We start from the raw sequence: 16,208 nt of genomic DNA, 5'->3' as shown, positions 1-16,208 counted from the left end.
ACTTTACAGAAGCTCTCCTGCGAAACCATGTCTCCGCAATATCCTTTCTTTCAGGAGTGCTAGTTCTGCATGTTTCGCACACAGTTTTAATCTGCCAGGAAGTTTCATATCAGCGCACACTCCGCTTCAGAGTGAAAATCTCATTCTGGAATTTAATTTTATTTTATAAAACCAATGCTGCAACACAGCTGGAAACCAGATATCAAATGAAATAAGCAACTATGGGGCGGAAATTCCACCTGGGCTGACCGAAGGGACCATAACACTCATCCCTAAGAAGAGAGCCGCCCGCTGCATTGAAGAGTTTCGTCCGATTACGCTCCTCAACGCCGACTATAAAATAATAGCGAAATGCATCGCAAACAACCTGAAATCGGCGATGAGGAAAGTCATCAGTCCGTGGCAAACATGTGCGGTACCAGGGAAAAATATATTTGACGCCACATGCACCTACAGGGGCATAATAGCACAGGCAGCCACCACTAGAAGCGCAGGTGCCATAATTTCGGTGGACTTCAACAAATCCTTCGACAGGATCGACCACAAATATCTCGTAGAGACACTAAATAGACTCGGGTTTGGGCAAAAATTCATCGCAATCATCCATAAGATACTAAGTACTGCGAGATCGACAGTAATAATCAATAGTTGGGAAACAAAACTGATAAAACTGGACAGATCCGTGAGGCAAGGCTGTCCATTGTCAATGGCTCTATTCGCTATAGCACTGGACCCACTGCTGCGGAAACTCACAAACGACATCAGAGGCTTCTCCGTAGGAGGCAAAGCAGTAGCATGTATAGCCTACGCTGACGACCTAGGCATCTTTATTGAAGACCAGGAAGATATTGGGAGAGTAGAAGCCATCATGAATACATTCCAAAAAGCGTCAGGCGCCCAAACCAACCCCAGAAAAACAGTGCTACTGCCGATAGGGAATCAACGACTCAAACCAGACAGCCAATGGTATAAAATAGCAGAAAGCCATAAAGTTCTTGGAATATATATACAGTCTTGTCCACTTAGAATGGCCACATACAACTGGAGGGACGTGCTACACACCATAAGAGGTCTCTCCAGACAGCACGCGAACCGGAAGCTAACAATCCACCAGAAAACAGAACTGATAAACACGACGATCCTGTCGAAAGCTTGGTACCTGGCGCAAATCTTAAGCATCCCGACAGAAATTGCGCGAGCACTAACGAGCGCAGTGTACTACCTGTTGTGGCGTCGAAATATATTCAAAGTGGCGCAAGCAACGTGCTCGCTGCCAACAAAAGAAGGGGGACTAGGTCTAGTTGATATAAAGACCAAATGTGCAGCCCTTCTACTGAAACGAACGCTCGCCATCCAGGACAAAAACCCTGACAGCGTCACAGCCAAGATAATTGGAAGATACAAGCCCGCATCACAAGAAGCGCCGGTCGACACGAGAGACATTCCCTGCAGAATGCGACACGTCAGGCTGCACTACGCCAACAAAAGTTACGTTCTGGACACCGTGGCGAACCCCAGCCACAGAACAGCCAAGAGAATATACTGGGCCCTCAGGGGGAAGCCGGCAAAAAACAAAATTGAACAAAAACTCCCGCAATACAATTGGAAACAAATATGGGGGAACGTCTAAGAAAACGTGCTACCTAAACATGCGAAGGAGACATGGTACAAAATAATTAACAGAACGGTACCTACCAACCAAAGACTGGCGTAGATAAAACTCGTCGCAAGTGACAAGTGTGACGTATGTGGCATGACTGACACCCTCGAACACCGATTCACGTGCGGGAATGCCATCAACATCTGGGAAGCGTGCCAGCAGATGGTGGCCCACATCAACAGAACGGCGCCGGGAAGCATCACAGTGGAAGCAATCACCGCCCCAGACTGCAACCCATTTCCACGACCCAAGCGACTGGCGACTCTCTGGATCCTCGCCATGACGGCACACGCCATCGTAGCGCGGAGGCAGACCGACCGGCTGGTCTTCCTGATGGACCTCTGGGAGGAGAACAAGACGGCCCAGCAGCACAGGCGATACCACGAGAACTTCAAAAACTTCCTGCAGATTCCACTGCAGACAGCAATCGCCAGAGTCCTCCCCAGCCTGTGACCCTCAGCACCGCCACCAGCCACCTCACCACACTCACCACAAGAATAACGTGTGCAGTGATAGTGAACAAGTGCAACACAAAAGATAAAGAGCTTTCTCTTCTCGCATCAAATAGTGAAGTATAGTAGTATAAAGTGTTTCTTCCTAGTGGAATCAGTGACACAAAGTGCTCCTTAGTGGAAAGTGCCAACTACTCATTATTATTAGATATTTTGATTTCCTTTACTTTGTGCCTATAAAATTCTATTGATTACTCACACTATCCTTTCTGCTTCTCTTAAGTAATATGACAAAATTTTCTCTCTTCTTCAATTAGGTATATTCTGTAGTATATGTAAAAAAAAAAAGTAAGTTTCTTCCACTTCTGCTCCACCTATCATGGTGACGTTCCTTCATACTGTCCCACTAAACAGTGTAACTAGAGGAAGAGATCAAACCAGGATACACAATGTGCCTGTGTCATCACAAGTGCATCACATACAGAAACATAAACTCAAATCAATGCAACGATGCCAAATATAAACTGTTATGCCTGTCCTGCAATGTCTACCCCCCTCAAAAAAAAGACGACAAATGGCCATGTAAAAGGGTTTAAGGAACAAACAATAAGAGAAAAACGAAAACATATAAAATGACAATAATATTAACCATCACTAGGATAATAGATTAATAGAATAAAATGTCTTTTTTTTAAATGAAAAAAAAAAAAAAGAGTCTCGGTCGGGCACACTGTTTTAATCTGCCAGGAAGTTTCATATCAGCGCACACTCCGCTGCAGAGTGAAAATCTCATTCTTAAGAAAATGCATTATAAAATGAAGAAAATTATCTTATATTAAAACGTTTGAAAATTACATAAACTTAAAATGGAAACAATATGGGCCTTCAATACTATAAGTACCGTTTTTAGTACACCTTAGTCTGAGTTGAACTGTAAAGTCATCCTCAGGTTGTCGAATGTGAAAGTTCGTCGATTATTAGCCAATAACATTTTATACATCGAAAAGCCGCATTCAACATCAGGTGACGAGATCAGAGCGCACGTCAAGTGGGGAACATCGCCTGACTGTTGAAACCTACTCATTCCTATCCATGGACAGTTTTTACCTCATAGAATGAGATCTGACACAAAATGTTGTACCTGGTATTTTTGTCCTGCACTGCTTGTAATATTTTCTGAAAACTTTTTTTTTTTCCTTCCAGTTTAGCGGCAGTAACTGTAGCTGTTTCAACACAGCTGCCAATCAGTACGATCTGACACTATGTAGCACTGCAGTAACCACTATGCAGTGAACCACTTATTGTTTAACCTTGAGCTGTGGTTTTCATGTCATATTCACTACCAAAACCAAGTGTAACATGTGAACATGAATGTCACTGTAACGCGCATTCGAGAAACCTTGTTACGTCCGTGCGTCGTTTCCATCATAGCAAGAGGTCAAAAAGTGGCACGAGCTGAAAATGTTGTCAGCGTTGTGCGAGATCTTTCCCCGCGACTTTCTTGGTACGTAACAACTTCCCACATGATAATGCCGGACAAAATCATATTCCACTGCCATACTTGGATTCTACTGACACTTGCAAATACAGTTAATTTGAGTTCTGGTCCGACATGTGGTTTTACTCTGCCAGGAAGTTTCATAATTAATTCTGTTTACACTGCTGAAAATATGAAATTTGACTTCATCACAAGCAGCTTAACTCTGTTCCTAATATGCGTCCTCTTCCACCCTGGTCAATTACTTTTCAGTAAACTGCAGACGACGAACAGGTGATCTTCATTCTACCTGTCAATGAGACTAAAAAGATACGGCCTCAGTTTTATAGCTCTGGGCATTTGTTTTAATGATGCCCAGGGAATGGGGGATTTATCAGCACAGCAGAGAGAGACTGTGTGCTCATTTGAATTAAAGTGGTGACGAAGGTAACACGTCCTGTTGCAGCAGCTGCTTGTCTACCGTATCAAGTTTTTCGGCAAAAAAAGAGTAAGCAGGCGCGTACGTTATTTTGTTGCATGTGTAATGCTCTTAATTCTGGTATATTCCGAGATATTGAATGAAGTAAGACTTTTTTTAATGAACGATATTCTTTAATAGCATTCGAAACTTCTTGAAAAGACGAGTACAGTGACACAACGCTTGTTAATGGTGACGTTGAAACTTTTCGCAAAAATGTCCGACGATTATGCTTAAGTTGAAAGGTAGGCTGCCCGAATAGGTTATTGCGGGGTAAAGTATGCCAGGTGGGGCGCTCATACCAGGATCCGTCGTTACATGCAGCAAGAAGATAGGACGACAAAACGTATCTCCTCTTGGTCGTACTTTATGCGACATACGTACAGGGTCTCCTACGATCGTTGTAAATGGAACTATATATTAACTTTGTGGGCTTTCAGAATTAAATGATGTGATGGTGTGGTGGCCCTCAACTGCGTACCCTCTGACTCAAAGTTGAAATATTAAAAGTTTTGGCTGGTTTCGTTGTCTTGGGATTGGGATACGTAGTTGCCGCATTACAAGCCAAATACTGCTGAGTCTACAGTATACAATATGAATGTACACATGAATCGAATGGTCGAAGGTTTCTATCACTCGGCAATTGCGAATTTTGAATGTTATATAGAAATTTATAAAAGAAAGATTGCAATTAAATAAGTTCTGCGGGTACTATTTTAACGACTTTAAATGATGGGTACGATAGCAGAAGTACCTTTAATAATGCCCTTTATTACTGTAAAACACTTATTGGTGTCGATGGTCCAGCAATTAAATAAAATGTAAGTTGAATAACAAGGAAACAATAGATTCCTACTTCACGTAATTAGTAATGAACAACAACATAGCTCGCAAGATATTCACATCTAAGCGCATACAACGTCTTCACTGCAGAAGCCACAGAAATCACACAAGTGTACAAGTCGGCACTACGAAATATTTCCATCTCCCGCCACCACGCGCAAACTGCTCCACTCTCCTTGTAAGTCTTTCCCGCGACCGTGCGTCCGTCACGCCATACTGTCCAGGACTCTCTCGTACTGTCCAGCTCCTCCCCCACTTCTGTAGTAGCTTGCTGTAGTAACGAGTGCTGTGATTGGCTAGAGCGCTTCTGCCATGTCTTCAAGCCAACACACACAAACATAATGAAACATTCGAAATACCGGATTTACATTTAAATAACTTGAAATTAAATAAATATTCCTACGGCTGGACCATAAACACGCTCTAACACACATTATTAAATACATAAGCCGGCCGGTGTGGCCGAGCGGTTCCAGGCGCTTCAGTCTGGAACCGCGCGACCGCTACGGTCGCAGGTTCGAATCCTGCCTCGGGCATGTATGTGTGTGATGTCATTAGGTTACTTAGGTTTAAATAGTTCTAAGTTCCAGGGGACTGATGACCTCAGAAGTCAAGTCCCAAAGTGCTCAGAGCCATTTGAACCATTTTTAAATACACAAACAAATTAAACAAACATGTATCAAAGGAATAACAACAAAAGGTAGGCCAGTAGCCTAATGTCTCTGTGCTTTCTAAAACACACAGTAAATATTTAACCAATTTCTTCACGAGTAGTATATATCGGATATAAACAAAGACATAGACGAGTAAATATATTTATAAGCATGCTGCTAGCGTTTTTTCGTGCAACTGTAGAGTACTTATGGCCTCACGCGATTATTAGAAATCAGCCACTTAGACCTCCAATAACTCATGTACTATTCAAGTTACATGCGTGTAATTCACACCGATTTAGATTTACACTGATAGCTTTCTAAAGACATGTGATCGACAAAATCGGATGAACCGTTTAGATTTTGGAAATTCGTTGCTGGGTGTTACTTGTATAATTTATCGTCAGTTACTAAACTTTAAACTAATAAAGATACTGAAAATATGATTACACCATCAGAATCGTCATGCAAATAATGATAATGTACATGTTTATTTTTGAGGTATCATGATGCATCTGGCTACTATTAATTTCTATACGAACTGTGAAATGTCTGCCATGATGGTTTCACGAAGTCCACCATCTTTGGCACTCTCAGCATACAAGTCTCTTTCATGGTCGACCTGGACCCCGGCTAACGTTCGACACCAACTCCGAACTTCGAATATTTTCAGGGCGCCACAACTCGCCCGTTACCTCACAACTTTCAGCGCAGCACAAGATGATTAGAGGAAACCATTTCAAATGTCTGTACATACAGGGGTTGGACAAAAATGTGGAAACACCAACAGAAATGGATGTTTGAACATAATGCACATGTTAGCCAAGCCAGCATGTTGCACTACGTAGTTGACCATGAAAGGCACCTGTGCAATGTCTACAAGAAGCTGCAAGAGTCAGTCATGATCAGAACAGAGAACATGTTGTGAGTGCATTATGTCGGCTCTAAATGAGATCGAACGTGGGAAAATTGTTGGTGCTCGTATGGTGGGTGCTACCTCAATCAAGATAGCAGAAGTGTTTGATGTTTCAAGAGGCATCGGATCGAAGATTTATATCACACACAGGGAAAGTGTGGAAAAAAATCATCAGCTAAGTCACAACGCAGACGAAGGTGTGTGTGGAGTGATCGTGACAGACGGCCAATGAAGAAGATTGTGACGAAAAATAAGGGGACAACAGCTGCAAGTCACAGCAGAACTGGATGCCGCACTCGCGAACTCTGTCAGCTCCAGCATACCACAAATGGGGTAACTGCAGGTTGGAGTTCCAAAATCACTGTTTAGTGATGCAAACGCCCGCGGAGCCGAAGCTATAAAACGTGGACTATGGAGCAATGGAAAAATTTCATTTGGTCAGACGAATCATGTTTCAACTTCTTGCCGACTTTACGTCCCACGAGTGAAACAGGGAGGAGGGGTGGGAGGAGGGGAGGGGAGGGGAGGGGAGGGAGGGCGGGGGGCTCTCGGTAATAATTTTGGCTGCCACATCATGATATTTCATTCGCCCCATGATTACTGTCCAATGTCGCATTATTACCGAGGACCATGGAACCATTTTGGCTGATCACGTCCTTCCCATGGTACAATGTTTGTTCCCCAATAGAGATCCTGTGTTCCAGACGACAGGGCCCCTGTTCACATAGCTCGCATCGTCGATGAATTGTCGCATTTCCCCTGACCACCCAAGTCATCAGATGTCAATATTATTGAGCCCTTATGGTCCACTTTGGAGGGGAGCGTGTGTGATCGATGTTCACCGTCTTTACCTGCACTTGTCATTTTTGCAGGGCATAACATCCCCTTCACAGGCACACAGGACCCGTATATACTCATTCTGAAGTGACCGCAAGCTGTTTTATGCCAACGTTTTTCCTACGCCGTACATGGTAATGTGTTGCGTTTTTGGTGTTTCCATATTTTTGTCCGACCCCTGTACACATGATTAAGTAAAAAGCTCTTTTAGAATCGATTACACAATAGAAAGGCTTGTTACACCGTTAGAGCTTGGAATAATAGCCTCACTTGGCGGTGTTTACATCGCAATACCTGATTCTGTTCGCTTTGCCTTTCAAGTTTTGAATATTTTTCGGATACTTCAACGAGAAGTTTCAATACCCACATTAACAAGTGTTATATCACTGAACTCGAGCGTGCAAGAGCTTTTGGATGTCGTTATGAAGTATATTAAAAAAACGTACCTGTTTCAGTATCTTAGGTGATACACGTGTTAAAAGTATTACCCACAGAATAAAATTAAGAAACTCTCTGCGTACTATAATTAGCCCACAATCTCGATTCGGTATCTTTAGCCGTTCACGAAATGAAAGGAGTGCAAGTTCTAGCTGATCCGCATAGTACAATCGCATTGAAGTGTTGTTTAAAGGAGCGGCAGACCTCGATTATGGTCCTTCTGATCCAAACTCAAGACGCTTACAGCGCTGTACTGAACAGTTTCGGTTGTTGAGTACAGGCGTATGTACCACACGGTGGTCGAAACGTTTGCTGTCGAGTATACCTCATTCTTCGACAGTGGGAATTCTGAGGTCAACGAGTGCGTGCGGAAGGTTACGGAGACTATTCACTACGCGTTCCAACTGGTCCCAGGTGCGGTCAGTCGCGTTCATGTCAGCACAGGCATGCAACCATCGCCGAAATGTTGATTGCAGTTCTGGACAATCAGTTGGAAGATACTGATCTGATACTGCAGAGTCCTTAAATTACTGTCGATAGCAACGAGAGGTGTCCGACATCCGTACATTACACTGACCCAATTCCTTACTGAACCTATGAGACTGCTTTTCTGAAACATATACTGATACCTGGCCGCCTCCACACTCTTCTATGACATGAAGGGTCAGACAAAGCCTGCACTCATTGGTGAAGAGAAACCGACTCCACTGGACCACCTGCTTCGTGCACCAGGGTGCAGCAGAGAGGGTGGGAAGTACTGTTATTCATAACAAACTTCTATAGGTCAAACTGATCGTGCGGAGACAGTACTGTACTGTGTCCACACAGCCCTCCCAGTTGCCTCATAAAAGGCAGCGCAATGTTCTGATCCATTCTTCTCAGCTTTGTGATTGTCTGCAGAGTAATTTTACAGCCGGCACCGTACTCCACAAATAAGAACCGCGAAGACACACGTCAAGAAAAAATAGGATTCGTACGGATGGACATACAATATCTGATCGAAAATATCTAGACACCTATTAGCAGACATTTATATGGAATGCGTCCACCCTTCGCCTTTATCACGGCTTGAACTCTGCTGAGAACACTTTCAGTGATGTGTCAATGTCTGTGGAGGGATGGCACCCCATCCTTCCTCATGAGCCGAAACGAGAAATTATAGTTATGTTAAACGCTGAGGTCTGGGGCGAAGTCGACGTTCTAACTAATCCCAAAGATGTTCCACTGAGGTTAGGTCAGGACTCTGGGTAAGCCAGTCCATTTCAGGAATGTTATTCTTTACAACAATTGCCTGGCAGACGCTTTATGACAGGATACAGTGACATGCTAATACGAACGATCGTCGTCTGCAAACTGTTCCTCTACTGTGGGAGACCAAAATGGTGTAAAATGTGTTCATATCCTTCCGTATTAAGACTTCCTTAAACGCAGTATGGGGACCATACCCCCAACCACGAAAAACAGTCCCAGATCTTAACACCAACTACTCCGTACTTCATTGTTTGCACGAGACATGATGGCAGATAATGTGCTCCAGGCATTCGCCAAACCCAGCCCCTTCCCATCGGACTGACACAGGGTATAGCGTGATTCATTACTCAAAATCACTCTTTTTCCGGTCATCCACTGCCCAGTGCCATCGCTATTTACACCACCTCAACCGTCGCTTAGTATTGCCTGCAGAACTGTATGGCTTATGACGACAGTCACTATACATCAGTACATGAAGTTTTTCTGGTCTTAGTTGAGCTGTGATTGTTCCCTCGCGGTTCCACTTCACAATCACATCAACAGTCGACTTGGACGTCTTTAGAAGAGTTGAAACGTCCCTGTTGGATTTGTTACTCGGGTACCATCTGATGATTAATTCATGTTTGAGGTCACTGAACTCTTCTGTCCGACCCATTCTAACGTTACTACTTCTATACTGCTAACACAATACTCCTCGCCTTCTTTTATACTGGCGGGTCCGCCTCTCGTGACAGCTAGTGCCCAATTCCGAATCCTTTAATCAGACAATGTAGACAGCTCTTGTTCTTCCCTGGATCCATTTGTGAGTCGGACATGAACGGGAATGACTGCTTTTAACTGTGGTACGTGGTATTCTTCGCCATGCATCGTATGGTGGCTTGCAGAGCAGAGAAGTAGATATCTTGATGTAGACTCAAGTTCCACTGTTTTTCTTATTAATTGTTTTCTGAGCAGATTAGAATACCAATATACGTGAACGCCAACTTCTCCTCAATAGCCAGGTTTGTGGCCAGTGTATGGTCATACTCGCTCTACTTCAAACATCATAGGACAACTGGGCGTCGAGGGAAATATGCTCGTCATATTATCAGGGAAGTCGCGGATCATCCCAGTGAAGAATCCTTCGGAAATCAACCTTTTCCGAGAGATGGTATTCAGTTCCAGGTACGTTCTATAGCGTGGAACTCTAGTAAAATCAAGCTGTCGTAGGTGTCGAACGGCTCCAAAAATACCCAGCACTGTTCTTGTGGGATCGTTTTAGGCAATGTATTATGATGAATAGTGCTCGGCGATCTTAAGACGTGCTAGTACCAATATCTGTGAGCTCGTATTCAACAAAGATACAGATTCACACTGCCCCTCACGCGAGATCGGTGACGAAAAACTTAATAATGTGGTAAGGAAAAGCAGAATTATTTTCTCTTGCAATCCTTTCGCAAAGGAAGCTAATGTTAGTCGTGCCGATTACACTCTATCGTGCACTAATCAGCGAGAAAATACTGTATATGGTTCTTCGAATATAACCATTGGCATCACCGTTTCAAACCAGGGAATCACGTTCTAACTTAAAAAGGATAACATTGAAAATGGCTCGTAAAATAAGAGGAACGAAGTCAGTAACATAACACAGTTAAAACACAATATGGTACATATCAGGTAGTGTCAATAGAGTGCCACAGAGAGGACCTAAGGTACAAAGACAAGGAAGTCTGAATCTGCCGGTAGAACGCAAGACTCGATGCAATTCTGACGCACTACTATGATGTAGAACATTCTCAACTATATCCAGTCTTTTATCCCTTAATTTCAATTTTTTTTCTATGCTAGTTTTCAACGAAATTTGGAAATATATAGCTAGGTCCCAACCTCTGTGAAAACTACGGTGTACTGCAAGGAAAACATAACGAAAAAAGAATCTATTGAGGAAAGCCAAATGTCTACAATCAGAAATACTGCGTTACATGAAAAAGACACGAGCATCTTATGCAAGAGGCCTGTATTCGACTGGAGGTGGAGAATCGAAAAATTTTTGAAAGGTCTGGAGCACGAATGTACAAGGTGACGTTTGGATATAAAGATCAAAGCAGAAGTTTTATGAGTGTGGAACAAACTGCAGGTATGACAGAGAAAAGAAGATTGAGATTTTCTCATCACATCATGAGGATGGACCACATTGTGTTGACCAAGAAGATATGGAACGCGACATAATAGAGAACAATTGGATAAAAGACATGAACGAGAACTGGAAATAATTTGGAATAAGGGGAAAAAATAATGCACGAGAATTGCAGGATTCGTCAAGCTGTAGAAAACAGCGGAAGACCATAGGTAGACTGATTCCAGGTTCAAAATTAAGCTCACATAGTGACAAAAACATCGTAAAATTAGATATAAAACTACATTTAGTTAAATCAGGAAGTAATGCCAACAATTTCATAATCACGCTACTGCTTGGATCCTTAGTATAAAAGTAACTCTTGCAGACAATAAGACCTCACGGTCTGCCACCGTTCCCAGACGGCTGACCAAATTAGTGTATGAAAACAAAAGCATTAAAAACAGCATTCTTACTTCAGAGAACGCGGCATTGCTCCATCTGATTTCGAGAGTTCAAGCTCACTCACACAGGGTGAAAGGGAGAAGAGCTTTGAACATCGGACCGTGGAAAACGATTCAACGAATTTTCAGGCAGAAAATGATAAAACGTTGCCTGAGAACATATACACCACAAAAAATTATCACGTGAACAGGAGTCACAACAGGAAAACGTAAATCCAGAAGATGATGCTCGGTATTACTCGGCGTCAGTGACACTACATCCATGTTGGTGGGAAGCTTAAACTGGAATTAGACCTATCCCTTCCCATTATTAGTCCATAACGTTGTCCCTTTTGCATCCCGTTTGGCCCACAGATAATGTGGATAACTCCGCAAGGACGCTACGTGGAAAGAGTAGCACAAAGGCTCCTGATTCTATCTGCATTTACCCTACTCTGGCAAGATCGTATGTAGAGCAATGGGCTCGTCGGTAAAACACAAGAGAAGTGATCTAGTTACGTTGACACAGTTCGCCACCAATTCTTTTTCAAGTACCAGCAAATGTTCCATACTAGCGTCATTGCCGTCAACACGGTACGTGCAACAAATTCGGTCCTATCTTTGATCGAAACTGGCCCTTATATGTGCAAGTTTTTCTACTAGACGCTTCACAAGAGGTGAAGATCCTTGCTTAAGAGGCTCGACAGTACGGAAGTACCTCAGAATCAGGAAGTGGCCGCTACGAAATGTCGCAGTAGTCTACGCAGACAACTTTTCAGTTCGGTCACTCTTCTGCCTTTGCAGCGCTCTAATGCGTGCAAATTTCTTTTGTCCCATCATAGCAATTCCAATTTTCTCTTTTCCTCCAGTTTATTGATCGCCGACTTCTTCGGGGTTTAAACTCATCTGCATTACAGCACTCCTCCGCTAAGCTGAAAGACATAATTTTATCACAGAAGCAGCATAACATGGAGCAGAAAAGACTGAATTTTTGGTTAACTGAATTCACAAGTGGTCGTGGCCTGTCTCATTTAAAAACGTACATAGTTCACGTACTGGAAATAGGCATAAACTCTGGTAAATAGTTGACCTAGTTCTAGAAATGTATCTATCATAAAAGAAGAATCTGAAGAGATTCTACTAACAATTTGTGGTCAAGTACTTGCCGAATACATGGGGGCCAAAATGGCCAACAGTGTAAGGAAAGTTGGTATCATAAAAATGGAAAAATCACACTGGTTCAGTAAAATCGTAGAAACGGTCGATTTCAGTTCACTATTAGAAGAAATGTAAAGTGCAATTTGTTTCGAAATATTAATTGCTAGTGCGACTCATACTTGAATATTGGTGATGTATATGGGCTGAATGGAGATTAATCCTTTGTGATATCAAAGCATCTCGGTATGGATGTCCGCAGGTCCCCTAGTTCACAGAGAAGCGTAAAAAAACAGGTCGACATTAGAAGAGAAATACAAATTATCTTATGGTAATCTTATTACATAAATTAAAGAACTTCATTTTTGGCGAGAAACCCAAGAATCTGTTATATCCCGTTTTCTTAAGTATAGTCAAATATTCCATTACATGCATCTCAGGGAATTATAAGCATTCTGTCTCGAGCTCAATCGGTGAGAGTGGCGGAAAAAAAAAATCGAAAGTATTATTTTCTCACGCATTTTGCAATTCGTAATCGAGTATTCCCTCGCTGATTTGTGCACAGTAGTGTTTACTCAGCACGACTAACATTAGCTCCCTTTACTACATCCTTTGCGAAAGGAGTGCAAGAGAAAAGAATTCTGCTCTTCCTTGGCACATTATTGTTTGCCCTCGCCGATCTCGCGCGACGGGCAGTGCGAATCTGTATCTTTGTTGACTACAAGCTCACAAATATTGATATTAGCACGTCTTAAAATCGCCGAGCACTATGCATCATAACACATTGCCTAAAACGATCCCACAAGAATAGTGCTGTGTTTTTTAAGCCGTTTTACCAGAGTTCCACGCTAGAGAACGTATCTGGAACTGAATACCATCTCCAGGAAGAGGTTGATTTCCACAGAAATTTTCTAATCAGACGGTATCTGTTTCTACTGTTTGATATGTGTCACAGTAACTTTTCACAACATTAATTGCGAGTTACCAATATTGAATGTGATGGGTTCTAACGAAGACTGATATGCACTGCAGTTTCCTTGTCTGTTCTTTCACGTATTCATGTTTCCATTCATTTGTGTGTTAGACATAAAAGCTGGAAAAGTCTTTTCATTAATGTTCTCCTGTTAACTGATCATTTGATAACGCTATCGACTGGCCTCCTAAAGAAACAAAAACACAAAATATTCCACAAAATGCGTGGATTTGGAAGACAAGTACTACTGCAGCTCCTTCTGCAGCTGGGCAAGGAATTCGTCGCCGTTCTGAATGTAAACTAGTACAGGATGTGGTGTTTAACACTACCGTTCCCTCTCTTGGTCTGACAGGTTACCTTAGCATTTATGAGTATACCTTAATCCATTTACATTAGGTTCACGAGGTAACGTGAAAGTAACTGTATCCGAACTCTGCAGATGTAACGTTATTAAAAGGTATTTAAACTACAAATATTTTTTTTCCATTACTGCCGTATTGTGCCATGTATAAGCCTATCCTAAAAGACATTACATCCGAAATTAATTTCCTGGACTATGTCTCTTGTAATACGCTTTCACCCTAAGCGTTACCAGTTACCACCCCCACCCCCCTACACCGCCGCTGGTCAGCAAACATGGTTTCAATGAATTATTTAATAATTATAAATTTGTTTGAGTAACAATCACTCCAAGGGTATCATTCATAATTACTCGACTGAATGCTTTCAGCAGTACACACGCAGAGGTTAATGCTAAATAGTGTACTGTAAAAAAGCGCATTCCGTCCTCGGGTTCCGCATCTGTCATTCAAGACGAGTGACCGCACTGGAATGAATTCTACATGCAAAACAGTCTAAACTCATCTTAGTTTGGATACATGTGACAGGGTGCACCGCGTCTCTGCAGTCGCAGCCGCTGCATATGTCTAAATTACCTTCATCTGGCTTTTCATTTGAATAACATTACAGTTGTAAATTTGGCACCGTACCAAAGCAAAACTATATTAAATATCTGTCTTCATCCTCTTCAGCATTCCTGTAATGATTCCTCTTTGAAAGGAGTCAATCAGCCTTGTTGACATTCAAAGAACATTGTTGCAACATAACGCGCAAGCAATACTGTACCAATTTCCAACAATATAAGTATAAATATATTTTAGTGAAAGGAAGTATTCGTTGGAATGCAGTATTACTTTTGGTGGCGTTGGTTGTGAGGAAACATTCTCCGCATTTTGTCGTACCCAACTGGTCTTATTTTGTAACTGGTGAATAACATATTGCAACACCAATAAACGTTGACGACGTACTACCACAGAAACACATTTGGGAGATCCCAATGTTCCTACTCTCGCACCCCGAAGGAAAGAAGAAAAAAATAATGTTGCAACAATTAGCACTAAAATCATTGTTCAGATGAGAAATAATTAGTTTCTGTTCTACAATCTAAAAACAGGGTCGTTGCATAAACACTGGCAGGTAATTTTTCTCACCGTTAAAAAGAACGTACAAGCTAGTATTTTAATTATAACGCTAGACAAAAACAATAGCATGTGTTCTAGGATACGGAGCCGAGGGACGGCACGGTGATTTGATTTTGAAACGTGACGTTCTGTTATCAACATGCATTGTTTCTTTTCATCTCGAAATATAACATGTTTTGAATTCAGTTATATGACAAGTTAGCTGAAACTTGTCGAATGAAAAGGGATACGCCTTTTACGTACGATATAGCTTCCAAAGTATTATGTATACATCAGATTATCACTTTCACAGACACTGTCATTGGGTACACAAAGGTTTTACGTAAAGTCTTCACTATACAGCGCTTTAGTTTGTCTCAAAAATCATGAATTAATTAACATTTACATTTTACATTCAAGAATTCAAAGCTGGTACGGGCATCTCGTCGCCAAACAGCCACGTTACTGAACATACAATCGACATACCGAAAATCTTGGGACAGTTTGCGAAATTTCAACTATGTGATTCAAGAGAATGCAAAGCACAACAGCAACCTTTGTATTTTATAACAGATTCAACAGTGTATGTAATGCTGCGGCACGTATTTGTTAACTTACTGTATGGAGATCCTTCTGTTTCCCATGTCAGTGTCCCTCGGTGAAAGTAGACTCTACATTTCTTCTTCTTTATGAGAAATGTATTCAATAACACCGGGTCACACACTTCGCCCGCCAAATCTGACATCTTACCGTAATGTACTGATCAATGAATGCGACTACATCCCCAAAAATGTGACAAGGATCACCCACCGCTTGTTTTGCTTAGCGTTGCTCCTTAACGCCATCTGTCGGCACGCTACTAAAGCTACAACAGGCGTGGCAACTTTAAGATAATTGAAATCAAAATGAGACTCGCCAGGTTGTTTAGCCAACTGCAATACAAGCAATAATACATTTATAAATTTTTGTTTTCAGCTGCCTGCTAATCGTAACTACTCAGAATCCAACACTTTACAGTAAACAACACCGGTAGAACATGTATCATAGCAACGAAATAGACAACGGACTGAAAGGGCA

General features: G+C 42.1%; 1 protein-coding gene across 1 annotated transcript in view; it reads right to left on the bottom strand.

The window, feature by feature from the left end:
• Positions 1 to 15,940, bottom strand: part of LOC124555283 (ceramide kinase) — a 275,041-nt gene extending 259,101 nt beyond the window's left edge. The window contains exon 1 of the mRNA XM_047129158.1: positions 15,750 to 15,940. Within this exon, the coding sequence (XP_046985114.1) occupies positions 15,750 to 15,876 (127 nt within the window). The 5' untranslated portion in view covers positions 15,877 to 15,940. The remainder of the gene's footprint in view (positions 1 to 15,749) is intronic.
• Positions 15,941 to 16,208: the final 268 nt, after the last annotated feature.

Source organism: Schistocerca americana, chromosome X (assembly GCF_021461395.2).
Source record: "Schistocerca americana isolate TAMUIC-IGC-003095 chromosome X, iqSchAmer2.1, whole genome shotgun sequence".
Taxonomy (NCBI): Eukaryota; Metazoa; Arthropoda; class Insecta; order Orthoptera; family Acrididae; genus Schistocerca; species Schistocerca americana.
Note: the sequence above shows the minus strand (reverse complement) of the source record. Positions and strands in the feature narration are given on the sequence as shown.